Here is a 20628-nt window from a genome sequence, read left to right as displayed (position 1 = left end):
GAGACAGTTTCTCAACTTGATAAAAAAAAGTGTCACTAAAAACACGCCAGGTATTGAAACTATAAAATCACATGACGGGCATTATTCTGGATGAAAGAGTAGTCCAAGTTTTGTCTCTAAAATCAGGAAGGGGACAAGGATAGTGCCAGACACTGATTCCATTCAGCATTGTGCCCACGATTCTGGGTCACGCAAGAGGACAGGCAGAGGAGTAACCGACATAATGAGTGGGGAGGATGGGCTCAGAACACCACTGTTCGCAAATTGTTAGCTTAGATAATCTGCATCTATGTCCAAAGGAGTGATCACAAATAAATAGAAAGGCAGACCCATAAAATCATTTTCATTTCTTCATGCAGGCACATTTCAGACACATAACTTCAAAACAGATGCCAAATTACAATTATAAGGAAAATAAAACAGCTAAAAATAAATAATGAAGATACATAAAACCTGGACAGACTGTAGAGAGGAAATGATAGTGCAGAGACATCAGTTGTTCATAGCACAATACGTATATTCTGTGTCCTGTACAAACTTCAGTAGACTTTTAAACTGGGAAACTTAATTCTCAAATTTGTATCGGGTAGTAAATGACCAATGAAAAGACAAGATAGAAGACACAGGAAGAGGATGTGTGAGCACATGACCTATTGGTATTTCAGACATCATATCTCTGCAACAGCAATTTAAATCATAGAATAACGATCCAGAGAAATCAAATGAACCAAAGTGACAGAACAAACATTATGGGCAAACTCATATCCTCCTCGTGCATGGTCTCTAGACTGCAATGATTCGATTCTTTGAAGTATACACCTAAACCTAAAGCAGTACAGTCATATATACTAATTCTTAAGTTAGATGATAATATATCTTTGCGATTTCTGCTGCACGTTGTTCACATAAGGTATAATTACACTTCGGAGTTAGGAACCATAGTTTAAATACCGCCCAACAACAAACATTCCTAGAGATCACTCCAGACAAGAAAATACAGATGTCTCATTAATACCACCTCTCTGATTTTTGTATCTCTTTCATAACCATTTGCTCTGTCACAGTATTTACACCCATTGTTTATCAAGACACTACTTCCTCATAGCATAGACCACGTGGAAGCTATACACATGCATATGAAACAGCGTGTGCTGAGAAATGAAAAGGTGTAACTCACCTAATGTAAGCTTGTGGAGCAAGGAGCAGCTCACCTCCTGAATCTTTTCACTCGTGGGGAATGCATTCATGGCTTCCACCACAATGTTGTAACACCTGACATTCCCACTCATGAGGACCTCCACATTGCTGCCTGAATTAAAAAATAATAATAATTATAATTACCTAAAAGCAAGTTTCCTCTTTCAAATATGCATTCAAATCAGTCCTGCAAATGGATGATATGATGGGTACAGATCCATATGCAAACAGCACACTCTATCAAATAACTCTAAAGAACCTACATTGTTAGTTGCTAACACTACAGGATGTAGAACTTTTCTTTTGCATGAGAATAAATTAGTTTCATCAGGTTCCTTGATTTAAAAAAAAATTAAGACACCTGTAGGATTAATATTGTGGAAATTATTCTACCCAAAGCAAGCTACAGATTCAATGAAATCCCCATCAAAACTCCAACAAAATTATTCACAAAAATTGAAAGAAGAATCTTCAACTTTATACAGAAACACACACACACACACACAGAGAGAGAGAGAGAGAGAGAGAGAGAGGTCAGCATGACCTTGGCCCTCCCCCATCAATCACAAATTTTAAAAATGATGCAGTCACTCTATCTACTGATGTTCCTCCTTTCAGATGATTGTCATTTGTATCAAGTTGACATAAAATTAGCCAACACAACTGAACCCTTGTCAACGTGACATACAAACATATCATTGTTAAGCCAAGACTCTTCTTTCTTGTTTATTCCCCAAGATCACACATAAATACCAACATTTCAAATTTTAAAAGTCCTGGCCTTTAAAATCCAAAACACTTAAAAGTCCCTTTTAAAATTCAAAGTCTTTGTGAAAATCCAAAATAAACCCTTTTAAAAGTTCAAAGTCTCTCAACTGTGAGTTCCTGTAAAATAAAAAAATAAGTTAAATACTTTCTTACTTCAACTTGGAAGAACCGGGGCACTGTAATAATCAAGTTAAATGAAAGCCAAACTCCAACTGTATAAATAAGACAATGTCTAATGCCTTGGATCCACTGTCTATCTTCTGAGCTCCTCCAAAGGGCTTGGGTTACTTCTCTCTCCCCACCCTCTGAGGCACGCCCAAATCGTCTTCTAGGCTCCACTTCACACTGCTGCTGTTCTTGGTGGGCATCCCATAGATCTTCAAAATGGTCTAGGGTTCTCTGCTGCAACTGGGCTTTGCACATTTCATCAGTGGCCTCTCCAGGGCTTTCTTTGTGGTACCAAGACTCAACTTGTTTCCATTACCACTTCAATGCTGGACCTTAAACTGCTACTGAGGCTGTATCTTTTCCAGTGGCCTACCCTAGCTTCTTACAATGTCATACTCAGTTGCTTTTCACGACTGCTTCATGACATCAAAACCAAAGCCACCTGGGTGACTCTTAAATGTGTAGTTCAACTGCCACTGTCAGGTACTACTTTTGTCACCTCTAAAACACAGGTATCTGAGGAAATGCTCTCTAGAAGATTTTACCTCCGTGATGCTGGTCTCTTCTTAACCACCCCTAATTTCTTAACTCCAACTGACCAGCATTGATGGTTCCAGTAAAGCAAAGGTTTCACTTCAGTAGTTCTGGTGTCTTGTTAAAACAGCTGATTATTAAGTCCCAACTAATCAGAACCACACATTCTTAACTCAAAATTTTCAATGGCCCTTGTGGAGTCTTACAAGTACTCTGGAACTTCAGAAGGCCTCCATCATTTGCCTTTCTCTCAACACCCTTATCTCCCAAGATCCCACAGAGCAGCTTGCCAAGCTCTGAACACTTACTGGTTTTCTAGACCAAAGTTCTTCCCAAATCCTCCCCAAAACAGCATGGTCAGATCTGTCACAGCAATACCAATAATCCTGGTACCAGCTTCTATCTTAGTCAGGACTACTATTTCTATGATGAAACACTATAAACAAAAGCAAGTTGAGGATGAAATGGTTCATTTGGCTTACACATCCAGACCATAGTCCATCACTGAAGGAAGTCAGGACAAGAACTCAAGAGAGGTAAGAATCTGGAGGCAAGGGTACTGTTTGCACAGGACCACCAGCCCATGGATGTCCCCATTTACAATAGTGTGAGTCCTTCCATATTAATCATTAATTAAGAAATTGCCCCAGAGCCAGATTTTATGGAGTCATTTTCTCAGCTGAGGTTCTCTTCTTCAAGATAACTCTGGCTTGTATCAAGTTGACATAAAACTAGCCGGCATGTGGTCTGAAGTTAGATGTCTTCATCAAGTCTCTTAAATCAGGGGTCAGGGAGCTAATTGGAAGTGAAGGCAGAAAGACTGTGAGAGCCAGAGGTGATGGAGAATTTTAAGGAAGCAGTGTCTTTCAGATGCAGCAGGACTGATCTACATCTGAACTCAGAGACTGTTGGAACATGTGCAAGGCCTGCATACGTTCAGAGGAGGTCCCAGTACTGAGAAGGGGAACTGGACATAGTTTTATCTCCTAACCAAGAAGCTATCTGCAGCTGGTATCTGCTGGCAAACAGAAGTCAGTTTTCTCCAGTGGAGTGTCATTGGGAATATGGAGCACACTTGAGGGCAGGCATCATTACCAGTTGGAGTTGGCCAACACAAAATGAAGTCCATGTGTTTTTCTGTGGATTTTTTCTTTTGTTTTGCTTTTTTTTTGGTATTAATGGTCTTTTGCTCATTTGTTTTGATTTTTGGGTTTTTCGTATGTTTCTTTTTTAAAGAGGAAGAAAAACAATATAAAGTTGGATGGATAGAATTTTGTGTGTGTGTGTGGAGGGGATTTCTGGTAGGAGTTGGGGATAGGAAACCTGATCAAAATATATTGTATGTATATTTACTATATATATGTATGTGTGTGTGTGTGTGTATACATTATACATACAATATATATATATATATATATATGTATTTGTATATATATACACATATATAAATTTAAGACAGAGTAAACATTGAGGACTTTACAAGTCTAAAAACAATCACATAAGATTTCAAATAAATGTGCTTAGAGGTCTATTTTTATGTCAGGCTATTGATGATGATTTTTGAAATATTTTTCACTCCAGGAAAATATCAAGATCATGTTCATGACACATATCAGAACTGTGAAAATATACTTGTATCTACATCCTCCATCCTGGAAGAACAGCCAGTAAAAGAGGCAGAAACCTTGAACTTCCTGGAGAAGGCGGATGGGAGGGGGACAGAAAATATGATGACAAAATACTTAAGCAAGGGACTGATGTGAGTCAGGCAGAGCAGAAGGGAAGAAGTAATGGAGGAAACTGCTGTGAACTTGAGGGAGAAACACTCCTGTTTCTGAATGCACAGCTAAAACTAACCAACTATTTATATTAAAACGTACACTTTAATGTTTAAGTGAAGTTGTCAAACACTAAAATGTTTCTTAATCTTGCAAGAATGGTAGAAGGCCTTTGCTACAGAGCTGGAGTTAAAGTCTCCTGATTCTTCATTGTTTCACTGTTATCTGCAGCCTGCTTTGACCTTTGGGTTATGAATCGCCACATTTTAACTGGATTATGTCAGAAGTGGGTGGCAGACAATGGTTTCTAAAAAGCAATTGGCCCAAAAATAAATGAATCATGAACAGGGCCCAGGAAAAGCACAAGGCAGACTGCAGCTTTCTTGCTGTCATTGACGACTCAGGAATGCAAACCACGACACGCTGCTTCGGGTTATTATTTATTTTCATCCCCTGTTGACTGTGTGATTTCCGGTAGATAATAAAAAGCTGCATTTTTATGAACATACCAAAGAGGTGCTGTTTCCCAAGCCCATTTGTTTTCTGACACTGCTGCAAGGAAGACTCAGGCTGTTGTAGCTGAAGCCACACATGTATGTCATATGTGTATTGTCTGTATATTGTCTGTATATTATATGTAGCATTATATTCATATATTAAAAACATGTATAAAAATTCATATTGTATCGCAGTGCTAATGCTTTTGTACTACCTTTTACATACAAAGCATCAATTTATCTTCTTCACACTAAATTATTAATGTAGTCCAAAAGAACTTTACACGTAAAGATGAGAACACCACTGTTACATGCATGCTCATATTCTGCTCGACCACACAAAGAAATGTGAAATGCTACTGGGCGCTTATACAACAAACTCTGAAACATAATACACCCTGTTTGGGGTATGGCTTTTCAGGCCACTCAAAACCTCATACCCTATTTACACTTACCTGTATCATGTCCTTTCCCCACCTCCATAAAAAAATTCCTTCAGGTACTTGGAGATATGCACAAACACACACTTGCACACACACACACACACACACACACATGTATAAACACTAGCATCTGTGAATAAATGCATGCTCATTTACACACACATTGACGTACACACAGGGAACACTCGTACTTATACAATCGTGCATGTACCATTTCACACACATACATTCACATTTATACATACAGCTACATACACATATACACCCACAACATGAACACATTCACGTACCACTCACACACACATGCTAGCTCATATGCACAAACATACAGATGCATGCACACGTATAAATACATATGCATGTACACAAAGTCTACTCTGGCAAACATGCACACACATTCACACACACGCACACACACACACACACACACACACACGTTAAACATACATACCACATGCTTTTATAAAACCAAAGTCTGCTGAGTGGCTTGCCAATCATCTGCTCCACACCTTTCTGTGTTTTGATTTGTTGATGTTTTAGCAGTGTGGATTGAACTTAAGGTATCAGGCAAAGCAAGCACTTGGCCAATAAGCTGTACATTCAATTTTATTTTATTTTATTTATTGTGAGATATGCTTGAGGCAGTCCTTGAACGCAGCCTCCCAAGTAGCTGAGATTTCAGACTTAAGCTATGGGCCCAGCTAGCTGCACTGCACCATTATGTTCCTAATGTTCAGCTCCTAACCTCTTCCCTGTATTCAACTATACTGCACGCCTCCCTGCATACCAAGTTCTCAGCATTGAGGACTCTTCAAGCGCTGTGGCCTGGCTCTCTATTTGCTCTCATAGCCACAGGAATGTCTGCCTCCCGTGCTTCCATCTCGGGTCCTGTCTGTCTTTCCTATTGCAGCATGAGCTCAGACTCGGCAAGATGCGCATGCGTGCTTTCTGCTACCGTTTCTCCTGCACTAATCCTAGAAATGGATGCAGCATCGTCCAAACGAATCTGAATTAATTGAGTGAGTGAAGAAGTTTAGCATTCACGGGACTCCAAAATAAATAAATAAATAAATAAATAAATAAATAATCACAATACATTTAGAAGCGATGCATCGCAGTTCTCCATGCAAAGCAGAAATCGTGCGGAGAGGATACTCACAAGTAACCGCCAGAGAATGTAAGCAGCAGAGTACGTGGTGCACAATCTCCTCGTCCCTTCTAAAGCTGCCGAATGTACTCAGAAGTATCATATAATCTTTGTTCTCAACAAACTCAGTCAGTTGTTCCTCGGAAACTAAACCAGGAAGGAAAAGAAAAAATAAACAAACAAAAACAGCCCCTCCCCCCCAAAAAAAACCCAGGAATATGTTTTAAACCAACATGAGGATTTAATCCATGTAAAATATATTTATACGCACAACAATTCACAAACACAGTGTACTTAATGAAAACGTTTCTGCAAAAATGACGTGTGAATTTGAATCATTAGATTTGTTTTAAAAAATTAAAATCGTTTTGTGTTGAACAGGTTGTATTATCTTTTTTGAAAGGATAAAAGTATTAGAAGCCCAATAATTCTCATATAAAATGGGAGTATTTATAATTCTTTGGGGGGGGGGGCGAGTCTCCAACAACCTAACCAGCAGAGTAAGTATGATGCACTGGATGGAATCCTGTACGATTCTGATCTCTGATAATAGAGAGGGCCTGCTGGGATGAACACCCTAAGAGTCTCACCCACAGATAATAAAGACTACCTTTTGGGAAGAGCTACTATGATGTTGGCTACTGATTATCATGCCTGCTTGTCAGTATCACAGCCCATGCCCAAAGAACCCAAGGAGGGGCAAAGAGAAGGGGCAGCCCTCCCTTGGGTACCCGCCTGTCCTGCGACATTAAGTTAGAACAGGACTAAGTGTATCCTCTTCCACTGGGCCCCAACCAGTCTGTCCAGCTAGGGGAAGGGGATCCAATGGCAGGCAACAGAGACAGCCCACCCACACCAATTGTTAGAAGACCCACTTGAAGAGCAAGCTGCACATCTGCTACAAATGTGGTTGTGATATTGAAAAGCTGGGGGACTTATGGTGGACCCCTGAAGGGAAAGTCATCTAAACATGTCAGTTCAAAAGCTGTTGACTGTAGGCAAGTGGCAAGTGGTTGGACTTTGAAATATTCTGTCTTAACGGTTTTCCACAAGAGATCAAAAAACTATCATTCGCTTTTATAGTCAGAGTAGATTGAGCTACATCTGGAGTCTTTTTTTTTTTTTTTTTTTTAAATAGGAACTTGAAAAACTGTTTAAAACCCCAGGCTGTTAGGTTGAAAATGGTGCCAACAAAATATTTGAAAATACAGCTCTTTGCGACCAACTTTAATTGTTTTCAAATGTATACCAGCATGTCCGGGTAAGATAATATGAAACAGGTTAGATTCCTTTAATTAATGATAGATGCCACAGAACATTTACATTTAATAATATAGCATGGTGTCCACAATAACTTTTAAATTTTTGATGACTGTCTTTATTAGCTTACTTTTCAAGATTAACTTTATTAGCCAAATTACTGTGTTGGGAAACTTGATACTCCTGAAAAAGATTATAACATTGTTTTCTTCTTATATTTACATACTATGTAATATGCCCTAAGCACTAATGATATTTAAATTAAGATTCTCTTGCTTAATAATTGCTCATCTATGTCAGTCTGTCCTTGAAGGACATAGTACTGTTGGGAACATAGTGACAGCATTCCTTCATGAAAAAGAATTTGCCAAAACCGCAACATCAAAGACCTGAGTCTCCAAACCAGTGGTAACCACTGTGTGCTAACTAGCTGCTAACCTCAGACAACTTGCTCAATTCTCTGACCCATTTCCTCATTGAGTCAGTAAAAGGACTAGACAAAACCAGCTCAAACCAGCACAATAATCTGTTATCAGTTTCTGAGCCTGCTGTGAAATGCCCACCAGTCTTGTTTCTCAAGGACACCATGTCTTCGCTCCGTTCTCTACACAGAGCATGTGACAATTTCAAGTTCAACAAGATTCAAAATCATAACCCCATTTTAAGCACTTGGCTTCATAGTTTCCTTTTTAACATCCATACACTCCACTTTGCAAAGTGAACTCATGCCCTGTTATGCCAAGGAAGGAAGTCTACTGCAACTGCATGATTCACAACCTGTGAGTGAATTCACAGCACACAGGAAAGCAACATGACCAAGCTAACAAACTTTGTCTCCATTTGTAGATAGTATGATTTTACATAATTTTTCTCATCAGTTATATTCAACTTTTACCAGTACGAGCCATTCTTCCTTGGAATACCTCAGAATAGAGAATTTATGATTTTAAATACCTCTTTCAAACAGCACATGTAAAGCCTTGCACCCGAGTTTCTGGACTTCATCATTAGCTGAATATCTGTGCATGGCATCAAAAATTAACAAGAAAACATCACATTCTTCATCCAGTATCAGCAAGGTGATTTTACCTAATTTGAAGAAAACAATGTGCTGTAAGTGGTTGTTTTTAGCAGTTGGTACATTAGTTCTGCATGAGGGTTATGAATGTCTGGTGGGCTTATATTTTTGATAGACCACTTCCTTATCCCAAAAGTTATCACTATGAAATTCTCTCCAAGGAAGATAAATCACCAGTCAGTTTACTATTTTTGGCACTACACACACACACACACACACAAATAGGCACATGCACACATAAGTGCACACACACAAACACACATGTGTGCACATACACACACACACATGCATAGGCACCCATGCATGTACGCATGCATGTACACACACATATCACTCCGTAGTTCAAATGTACACACACCACTCACAAAATCTAGGCCTCTTATCTTATGCTGTTGAAATGAATTCCTGTCTGCCTCTTGAGCACCACCCTTTAACTATTCTGTGGGTACCCTGACCTGAGCCTCCCCTTGCTCCTGTTCTTCATCAATGAGACCATCATCTGACAACCACCCAAGAGAAATTTCCCAGTCATCATCATTCCAAACTCCCTCTCTCTTTCCATTTTGTCTCACCAATGAGCCAATTCATTTCATTAAGAGCCAAGCCGCTGTTCAAGTGTTAGCTCTTAAATACTCCAACGCTCTCTCTGAATAAGTTAATCCTTATGCAGAGGATAATCCTTATTCTACGCAGGCAGGGACTCTTCCCATCTCTCCTAGATCCTAGAATGCAGAAATATTTGCTTAATTGCTCTGCTAATTCTAAACTTATATCCAAATTGTGATAGTTCACGCCCTGTGCTATATTTCTAAAATCTGAGTGTGTGTGTGTGTGTGTGTGTGTGTGTGTGTGTGTGATATTGAGACTAAACCCAGAGTCTCATACATCCTAAGTAAGGGTTCTACTACTAATCTAAACTCCAAGCCTCTCAGTAATTGTTTTTGTAGTACAAATGTGTCCATCATTCCTTGATTCTCTTCATTATAACACATTGAATCAACGTTAGAACCTCATAAGACAGGTTCAAACCCCACTTTAAAAACAAATACTGAGGAAACAGAGAAGTTAAGTAATGCCAGGAACTTTGTCTAGAGCTCAATTAGCAATCAGGAAGAGCCAAGCTGGATTAAAACCAAGCAGGTACACTGGAGTGGTGTACAGTGGCAGTCCCTGAACTTGAGGTGTAGGGTGCTGAGATGAAGATGGTGAGTTTAAAAGAAGCCTGAGCCACATAGAGAGTTCAAGGCCAGCCTGCACTAGGAAGTGTGACCCTGTCTCAAAAGTACAAGAGCACACAAACAACTCCAGACAGCACACATACACTTGTAACTCCCACAAGGGAATTTGGCTGCTATCCCTTTGGGGTGAGTATCATTCTATTTGTAGTATGGTACTTCTCTCAGTGAGCTTCAATCATTTCTCTACGTGCATCAGCCCATTTGCCTGGGCAGCCCCTTTCCCTGCCACAATGTGTTTGTTTAGATTCAAATTTAAATCCCTGAAAAGTAAATAAAACTGAAGTCCAGCTTTTCATATTTCGAATGTTCAAGAGTCATGTAGAGCTACTTGCTGTGACAATGGGCGACAAGATTTCTACCATAGCAGAAGGGCCACTGGAGTGAGCATTCAACTGTGACAGATGAGAAATGAACCAAGGAAAATGTAACGTTCCCAAGGATGAGAGTTGAAACTAGTCAGTACATGCCATTAGATAATTGAATTAAATGTTCTTTGGGAGTCTCCTTTTTCCAGTCCTCTGTGCCCTGGGCTTTATTCTCTTTCTTGCTGCTTTTCTCTCTTGAAGGTCTTCACTAGCAGAAACAATTAGAACACAAATGTCTCCCACCCACCTGTGCAGCCTCCCTTGCATCCCCTCAGGCTTCTGTAAGTCTGCACACAAAATTCTCTTGACCTCAAAACGACCTCCCCTTCATTGAACAAAACTCCCAGTCATTTGGGGTTATCTCTTCTTCACAACCACAGCTGTTTTTCATGGCAATGATGATGACTATTACACCATCTCAAAATCTCGGTTTGGGTCTGTTAGCCTCTTGGCAGAAGCCACCTTAGGCAGAGAGCCTGATGTGTGTGATCATACCCTGATTGTGTCACTAGGTGGCTGAGGCCACCTTTCTGCTCATCCATGTGTCTCACCCAGAAAGATAAGGAAAATGCCAATCTGGGGTGAAAGGGGTTTTGAAAACATGTAAAAGATAGTACACAAAATGCCAGAATCTAGCAGTCACTCAAGAAGTAATGCTACATGCTTTATCAAAGACAAACCACAGAAAAGACTTTGAGGGTTTGTACAGACAAAGCTACCAGGAGTGTGAATCGTGGAAGCAGATCTAGAAGCTACGAAGGAACCAGAAATAAGAACAGTGGAGAAACACATGCTGGATGATATCTGAGGGAAACAGGAGGCATGGAGAAGGCAGACATAGGCACTCTAGACATCACTGGTACCTATTTTGTACTTTGACCCTGACAATTGTTAGTAGTAAGCATTTCCAGTCATCACCTACCTGAATCTAGGAGAAGATCTAAGGCTTTTAGTCCAACTATTGACAGGTTTACATTGGCATGGTGCACAGTTAACATTTTAAGAATCAGTCTGGAATAAAAAACAAAATCCTATGACAATGAAAGTCACACAGCAAAGTGAAGAAGATGCCCCAGTGGGGAAGGCACTTGCTGCCTCACCTAACAACCTGAGGTCAAGCCCCAGGAGCCCAGAACAGATTTCCACAAGCTGTCCTCTGACTCCCACGTATGTGCCATGGCATGCATGTGTTCATTCCCTGCACGCATACATATATATGGAAATACAAGGTCACCTCATCAGTGAATAAATGCATGTTTTGACACAGGTTCTTACTATGTAGCCCAGCTAGCATGAAGCTCACTATACTGATCAGGGTGGCTATGAACTCATAGAGAACCACCTGTCTCTGCCTCTCTAGTACTGGGATTAAAGGTCTGCACCACCTTGGCAACATAAGTGTAAATTTTTGTTAATGAAATTTTAGACTCAGACTTTCTGTAACACCTAAAACAATATTTAGGTATTTTTCACTCACCCTTGCGTTTATGTTTTGTTCTGTTCAACAAAGCTCACGTGATATATTTCCCCTTGGTACAGACTTAAACCAAGCTTATAAAATCAACAGTCTGGCTTGGGGTGTAGCTCAGGGGCAGAGCACTTGCCCAGCATGCCCACATGCCCAACGCCCCAGGTTCTATCTCCAGCAGCAGAACAAAGAGATGCGTTCAATATGTGACAAGAATTTATGAATTATATGTCACATATGCCGCTATATTAACACACGGGAATATTGAATAAAGGAACTGATTGATATATAACCTTAAGGATCCACTTACATATTAAAACTATTGATTGCTACTATCTTTGATAAAGAAATCTTCCATTCTAGATAATGAAGTCCCATAACCATAGACCATGCTCTCAAATTCACTAGACTTTAATCCCTGTGCTAGCAGTTCCAAAGGTAATCTTTAATCATTTCCTACCTGGTGGCATTTGGTTTTATATTGTTGGACAAAGACAGAGATGATGCCATCCACAGCCTCTGCTATATTCAAGAAACATGTCCTTTGGCAGCCTAGCAAAGCGAAGGACTGTTGCTATCCTCCCACCTAGACACCTTCTTAACCCTCACTGTTCCATTTTGTCAGAACACAGTCCAAGAATGGAGTCCTGCAAGGGGACTTCTGAGTGCTTGTAAGAAAACTCCAAGAAAACAGGACAAGAGTCTTGTGACCTCAGTTTCTTCAAAAACATGGAATCGTTCTTGGAACGCGTTTTTGTATTGGATAGGAGGGTATCAGGTAGGAGTGAGTTCACTTCAAATTATTCGTCACAATTGGCTATTGTTATTTGTTTACATGCTTCTATGGAAAAACCTATTTTTGCCACATGTAGCTTATCCTTGTGGTTGACTGTGACGTGCTCATGTCCTAACCCCTAGGATATAAACTGTCTGATGCTCTGAATAAAAAGTTGGCTATTATATGAGATTTTAGTCTGCCTCATTTTTAGGCTCTGCTCTCCCAGGTTCACAGTGCCAACTAGAGCATTTTCATAAAACCTATTTTTCTCAAGCAAAGTAGCATTGAGAGGTAAGGTATCCTCATAACTATGACACAAGGTATGAGATTACCTAACGGCAGAAAAATACTTTGATAAATGTCCAGAAACTATTTTCTTTTTTAAGGATTTTCTTAGAAACATTTTTTTTTCGTTCAGATTTCTTACCTAACTATGGCTATGAATGTGGTCTTATTAAAGACATTATGTTGAAAGCTGCAACCATATGACTGGTAAATAGTAACCTAGACTAGCTGCAGTGGACCGAGAAAGAATAAATTTCCTCTTCCCTATTCCTCCTGAAAGCCGTAGTCTGCTTTCACTGACATTGGCATACACAGATATATACAAATTGCACAAGAAGATAGTAGAACGTAACTTTGAAACAAGCAGTTACAGAACTAACTTCTTGGTCGCCACTTTTTTTTTTTTTTTAAATTATATCAGTTCCACTGTGAATAGTAAAAAGCTTGTTTGGCTTTATCTTTAGTGGTACTCAAAAGTCCACAACTTAACCATTTATATAACTATATATCTGTGTTACTAAAATCATCTCACCTGATCTTTTACTAGCAATTTTAGTTTTCTAGCTCACGAATTAAGTTTAAAGATCTCTATACATACAAATCATTGGTGCAAGAAAAAAAATATCCTCTTTGAAGGAATTTTCCAGAATAGTAACACACGTAATTTTTCAATGCAGTTTATCTTCACATATCTATCATACTTACCTGTGAATACCAAGCACTTCCCAATCATTTCCAATATCCTGGGGTCCTATTAAGCTTTGCAATGTCCCTGGACAGACTTCTATTAATTTGCACAGGAGTGACCACCCCGCCTGAAAATAAGAAAGGTAAATATTTACTTTTTTGCTTAAAAGATAATGTTTCTTATGCCCCAGCATAAAGCCTTAAACTTGGAAGCCAAGAATGAGCTTGACCTTCTTTCTGATCTCCTTTCTCCACATATAAAATACTGCAATTATAGTCATATACTACCTTACCCAGTTTATGTGATGATGGTGAGCGTGACTGAATCCAAGGCATGGCACACAAGAACTTTACCGAAGGAGCTGTGTTGCCAGCCCTCTACCCACATTTGAAAAGGCTGCTAATACATATGCCAATCATGACTCTTTTTTAGTGAAACTGATAATTATATCATTTTAAAATAATCACTTAAGACAAGACAAAAATCCTAAAATGCTTTCACAGAGATGAGAGAAAGGTGTGTACTTTGACTACACATTTCTTTAAAACCACACGCAAGTGGACCACAAAAGCATTATGGCATTTTTTGAATGAACACAAAATAGATATCTTTACTATCTGAATCAAACAAAATAAACAACAGTTTTAGATGACACACTGCAATTATTAAGTCAAAATGGCTATACTCACAATGTTACTTTTTTAACGTATAAATATCTGACATAATCTTTCCCACGAACTCAAGATTTTGGTTATGGAAAGAGAGGCGGCTTGGAATGGCAAGCTGGAGGAAGCTGGAGATGTTTGTGGCCATGGGAAATGACTGGTGTTGGGTAATAGAGGCCTGTAAGTAGCAGTGTCCTGTGATTGAACCTACGTCTGTAACTGGAAAAGAAAAGGAGCTATAACAGACAGAACACCTCAGAGGCCTTTTCATTCCCTCAGCACTTGTGAACTGTGAGTTCTAATGGTCACAAGTACACTAAAACTCTCCACATATATGCATGACATATGAGCTTATCGGTGCACCTTATATACATGTATTTTTAAAAACTACTTGTTGGTTTTATGCGTTTGGATGTTCTGCCTCCAATTGTGCATATATGGTGTCTTTGTACCTGATGCCCGAAGGCCAGAAGATGTTGTCAGATCTCCCTTACTCTACTTAGCTTCTCTGAGGCTGTGAAAAACAGAGTAAAGGGCAACTCAGGAAGGAAAGGAAGGCTTCTTCTTACAGCTTGCAGTCTGTCTCAGGGAAGCTGAGGCTGATGCTAGCAGCCAACCATGGGACTGAAAACAGGGACCCCAATGGAGGAGTTAGGGGAAGGACTGAAGGAGCTGAAGGGCTTTGCAATCCCATAGGAAGAACAACAATATCAACCAAACAGACCCCCCAGAGCTCTCAGGGACTAAACCACCAACCAAAGAGTACACATGGAGGGACCCATGGCTCCAGTCGAATATGTAGCAGAGGATGGCATTGTCAGGCATCAATGGGAGGAGAGGCTCTTGGTCCTGTGAAGACTCGATGCCCCAGTGTAGGGGAATACCAGGGTAGGGAGGCAGGAGTGGGTGGATGGGTTGGGGAACACCTTCATAGAAGCAGGGAGTATGGGATAAAGGGTTTTTGGAGGAGAAACCAGGAAAGGGGATGTGATTTGAAATCACAAGGCAGGAACTGAATCAAAGACTGTGGAGAAATGTTTCTTACTGGCTTTCTTGGTTTGGATATATATATATATATATATATATATATATATATATATATATATATATATATCAACAACTATCTTCCCCAGGGAAGGCACTGCTCACAGTGCGTTGGGCCCTCCCACAAACACTAATCAAAAAGAATTTCCCCTAGATGTGTCCACAGGCCAGTTTGATAGAGGGAATTGCTCAATTAAGGTTTCCTCTTCTCAGGGACTCTGGTTTGTGTCAAGATGACAAAAATCAAACAAGTATGCACTGGTAAAGGAAGTAATATAGATAAAAACTACCATATGGGTGCTGGGAACCAAACCAGGGTCATCTGAAAGAGCAACAACTGTTCTTAATCACAGAGCCATCTCTACAACCTCCATTTTTAAAATTTTTTTCGCAGACCATCATACATGATTTCAATATCCACAAATCATTTTTTACCTCTGAGGGTAAAAGACACCAACTCCTCATTCCAACTCAAAGGTTACCCCACTCTTCTCCCCGCTTCTGTAGGTCTGAAGTACCTTCCATTCTCCCTATGGGTTAAGGAGTCGTACTTGACAAGGCCATGAAACCAGACAGAAAACTGCTCTCAAGGTAGCATGCAGGATTAATGAAAGGGTGGGTGAGGGAGACTCAGGAGAAGTATTAAAGTGATATAAATCCTGGAAGTAAGATTAACTGTGAGACGGAACTACTCAATGAGACATAAAATGCAACAGAGGCGAGACTCCAGTTATATTTCAAAGTTCCTGAGCTGTAAGATGATCTGGGAATTGATGCCAAGAATTGTGTGCAGGGAAGAAGATGAAAGCCGAATGAGGTTGGAGAAAGGGGTGAAGATAATGATGCAAAGAGCATCTCTTTATAGCATTGTTCGCTGTAAGGTCTCTTTCCTATGCAATGTTTTTTAATTCAGCATGAATCTTCTCATATTGCCACTACTCCCCCTCAAATAATAATTATTTTCTTTAAAAAGATGGAAATCTCTGACAGTCACTTCTTACTGATATTTAAGTTGTATATCCTCCTCCGTGTAAGCAGAATAGACATTAAGGATGAAGCTGTCATAGAGAGCAACTGTTCCTGCGATTTTAAGAAACTACATGAAGCCTTTTCCCCAGGCATTTAAGAAAGCCGCATTCTGATGAACTTCTAGTGGAGAAATGTTATTATAAGATGCTAAACTCATGTCCATACCTGTATGGCTGACTCACTGAGAAAACCTGCTTTGCTCAGGTTGCTAAAGCTACAGCATCAATAACTGCTTGGCAAAAAAAAAAAAAAAAAAAAAAAAAAATCCATTCGAGCAGCTAAGCCTGTAATCAATGAGTGGAGCTTCAGTGACTACGTGAAACTTCCAGCAGCAAAGCAGGCTTAACAACCAAAGCATGACTCTTTCAGTTAGGAACTTATCTCTCAACCAGTGAAAGTTTTAACCCTGTATAGTTAGAACGGACAAGGCTGTCGTTCTCTACGACAATGGCACTGTAAAACTCAAGTGTCGCACTCATAAATGGTGTGAAAAAGCCAAGGGGTTGGAGATCATTTAAGTCGTGTAATTTATTTTGCTCCTTCTCTTCGAAGGTTGGAACCACATGGAAAAAGAGAAGTAAAATTGAGGAGCAAAATAAAATGACTAAACATAAGAGAAATGCACAGGGCACATTAAGAGAAGTCCTACAAGATCTGCATTTTTAAAGAAGCACAGATAAAGCAAAGTATAAAAATCCAGAATCCCAAATGTCATGTTGGATGACTCTAACAAGAAACCTTAACGTACATGTCTGAAGAGAAACTCTCCAAACTCCTTACCTTCACCAAGGCATTCTCATTGGCATTTCTAGCTAATTGGAAAGCAAAAAATAAGAAAAGAGACTCATACTACTTACACCAATTATGTGAAAAGATTTAAAAGATATTACTTTCAAGTAGAGTGTTGGAAATCTCAGTAGAGAAAGAACCCTTTCTATAAACCTTTGATAAGACCAATGGCAATCTAGCCATTGTATCTGCTCATGGTATTTGTATCAAACCACTGGGCTTTTGTTGCTCACACAAAAATCTTAGTAAGTCCAGAGCTAACTGATGGAAATTTTGAAGACATGAACATATTTGAGTCCTTGCTTTATTACAAGGACCTACAGGGACTACTCATTCTAACTAAATCAATATGAAGGAAAGACTCTTGTCAACTTCCTTCAAGGGCAATGAAATTCCAGTAAGAACCAACTGATATCGTATGCATAAAGCCCTTGCAAATAGACACATATAAACCACAGAAAGTGCTGACTTTATTCTGCTAAATTATCAACCCAAAGGCTGCTCCTTTTCAATAGACTTTGCAGCTGCCTACCCAAAACATCTTAACCACTGCAGATAATTGTGTCCACACTCAGGCATTTTCTAAAATCAAGAAATAGAATGTCTCAGTTGGCTGGGTAGCTTACTGGCAGAGCACTTGTCTGGTACATGCAAAGCCCTGTGTTTAATTCCCAGCACCAAAAATGCAGAGGAAGAAGGGGCAGGTGGAAAGAAGGAGGAGAAAATAGAGAAGAAGGAGGAAGAGGAGGAAGAAAAGGAAGAGGAGGAAGAGAGAATGAAGAAGATAGCCGGGCAGTGGTGGCACACGCCTTTAATCCCAGCACTTGGGAGGCAGAGGCAGGTGGATTTCTGAGTTTGAGGCCAGCCTGGTCTACAGAGTGAGTTCCAAGACAGCCAGGGCTACACAGAGAAACCCTGTCTTGAAAAACCAATAATAATAATAATAATAATAATAATAATAATAATAATAATAATAATGAAGATAAAAAGGAGTGGAGTAGAAATGGATAAGGGGCATGAAAAGGGGGTAAGTTGGTGGGGGACAAGAAAGAGAAAGTGTTTGGAGATATAGGTCAGTAATCAAAATAATTCCATTAGTACATTTAAAGTCACAGATCTTGATTCTCAGCACAGAGAAAGGAGGGGAGAGACAGAGCAGAGACAGACAGAGAGGAAGAGAAGAAAGGAGAAAGAATTAAGCAATGGATATATGTTCCAGATTCCCCTGGGTTCTCAGGTCTACCACTCCCTTCTGTGTTCAGTTCACTGAAAATCAGGGTTCAGTTTTGCCCTGTGGTACCAAGCAGGCATGAGTCTACCGAGCATCGGTCTTGGCAGTGTAGGCAGCCAGAATCAGACACTTTTGAATATGAAGCAAGGAGGATGATGTAGGTGGAGGGCAGAGAGCACCTTCAAAATGATTCATATTCCATGGTTAAAATTCAGACTCTCGGTGCTCAAAAGAACAGTATCTTTATCATACCTCCATCTTCCTTTTGATTTTGTTTGATAATAACCTGAAAATCCTTAGTCAGGTAAGAAAATTTCACAGTTGGAAAAATAAAAATATTTACTGCAGATATAAGCGTGCTTTTCTATAAGAAATTTAGAGCCGGGTATGGTGGCATATACCTGTAATCATAGCACTGGGGGGGGGGGGGGCAGTGGGCAGTGGCAGAAAGATGGCAGGTTCCAAGTAGTCTGAGCTATACTGTGAGAACCTGAGAGGGGTGGGAACAGAAGGAGGAGGAGGAGGAGGAGGAGGAGGAGGAGGAGGAGGAGGAGGAGGAGGAGGAGGAGGAGGAGGAGGAGGAGGAGGAGGAGGAGGCATCGAGAATTTAGAGAATAAGTCTAGTCACTAGAATCAACATGAAGGAATATTATCCCTGTGCCTCCAGCGTTCCCCTACAAGTAAGTCTCAGTATTTGGATGACAAAACTGATTTCAATTCCCCAAATCACAAAACTCTAAAGGAAGTTAGCACCTTCAGAAATAACTCTGTCCTGACTGAAAGTCATTCTTACTTATCTGAGTCTGCTCTAAAATCACATTTAATTACATAGCCTACTTCTGGGCTTCCTGTGACACAGATCCAGAAGTTATACTTTTGTATCCACTTTGTATGATAACAGCCACAAGGTAGAAATGTAAACACAGGGGCGGGAGGATTCAGGAAACATCGCTTTCTTTAGACGCTGGGTGGGTACACTGCAGGAAGAACCCTTGAAATGTGTCTCCTAGTCTAAAAGTATAAAAGCAAGCTGACCCTATAAAAGTTTGCTGTTTTATTACTGTTTTTAATTATCCTCCCTTGCTGGAAATATTCACTGCACTGCTCTACCAGAAACTCACTGTATATTAAGGAACATTCTTAGAATAGCTTGAAAGGTTAATGAACTCACCTTGCCAGTAAGAGAACTGTTTTCATTTTGCCGCTACGCTACCACCACCCAGATTGTCAGTTAACAAAGTTGCCTCTCCTCTGCTAGCAATTGGCAAGATTTTTACCTCTTAAAGCAAATCTCAAGAACCTGGGACATAAGGCCTATCCTAGAAGGGTCTTCGGTACAGAAGGGAAGGCCGGTTTACCTGCTGCACACTGGAGACTCTCATGTAGGAGTCCAGGACAATCAACAGAGGCACGTGGAAATTTTTACCTTCAAATAACTTGGAGGCTGGAAAAGAAGGGGGCAAATGAGGAATGAAAACAAAGTCACAATCCCCAGCATCCTTTCGATCTTCCTGGGATCTCAGCTCCTTCCTCCCTGAAGGAAAGGAGTGGGGTGCCCAAGATTAACTAACACTCAAGTGCAGGATAAAGTTTGCAGAGGAGGGAGGGGCTGCAGGCATTACCGCGGTCAGAGTAGGTGAACACCAGCATGTCCTCCAGGAGCTGGAGCAACGTCTCGATCTGCTTGCCTTCCTGGACATTATTCAGCCTGACAATCAACTTCTTCAGAGCCTCCTCCTCCTCTTCCTCTTCGCAGCCCTGACAGGCTCCACTGGCCATGTTGCGGCCGGCGGGGACTGCGGCAAGCTGGGAAACCTCCTGCTCTCCGAGCTGAGCTTCTCCGCCGCCTCCACTGCAGGCCCAGCCCTCGGTCCCTGGCCGCGCCCAGACGGCGACGGCGACCGCCCCTGCTCAGCCTCAGCCCGGCCTGCCCAGCCGCATCGCGCCGCTGGGAACTCCGCCGGGGGGGAAAAGCGAAAGCCGCCACCCCACGATCTAAGAATAGCAACGGGGCGTTGGGAAAGGAGGACACCGCCCAGTTGGCCCCTTTCAGGAAAGCGGTTTCTTTTAAGAGTTCCCCCTATAGGGAGAGGAGTAATTTTCTCCCCAAAGAATGCAGCTTTTAACAATCAAAATCTGCCAACTACATGGGCTTAAGGAGTTGTTTGCTTGCTGGTT

The 20628-nt window shown here is 40.6% G+C and overlaps 1 protein-coding gene across 3 annotated transcripts in view; it reads right to left on the bottom strand.

Annotated features, from left to right (window-relative positions):
- Lrrk2 (leucine rich repeat kinase 2) overlaps positions 1-20326 on the bottom strand; it is a 136873-nt gene extending 116547 nt beyond the window's left edge. Inside the window, exons 1-7 of one of the 3 annotated variants that reach the window (XM_076911930.1) lie at positions 20073-20326; positions 19809-19894; positions 13710-13819; positions 11396-11484; positions 8747-8881; positions 6545-6679; positions 1178-1309 (exon numbers count right to left, since the gene is read on the bottom strand). In XM_076911930.1, coding sequence (XP_076768045.1) covers positions 1178-1309; positions 6545-6679; positions 8747-8881; positions 11396-11484; positions 13710-13819; positions 19809-19894; positions 20073-20229 — 844 coding nt within the window. In that variant the 5' untranslated portion in view covers positions 20230-20326. The remainder of the gene's footprint in view (positions 1-1177; positions 1310-6544; positions 6680-8746; positions 8882-11395; positions 11485-13709; positions 13820-19808; positions 19895-20072) is intronic. The other 2 variants (XM_034517385.2, XM_076911929.1) reach the window with 2 other exon arrangements.
- Between the last annotated feature and the right edge of the window lie 302 nt (positions 20327-20628).

The sequence above is a fragment of the Arvicanthis niloticus genome, chromosome 13 (genome assembly GCF_011762505.2).
Source record: "Arvicanthis niloticus isolate mArvNil1 chromosome 13, mArvNil1.pat.X, whole genome shotgun sequence".
Classification (NCBI taxonomy): Eukaryota; Metazoa; Chordata; class Mammalia; order Rodentia; family Muridae; genus Arvicanthis; species Arvicanthis niloticus.
Note: the sequence above shows the minus strand (reverse complement) of the source record. Positions and strands in the feature narration are given on the sequence as shown.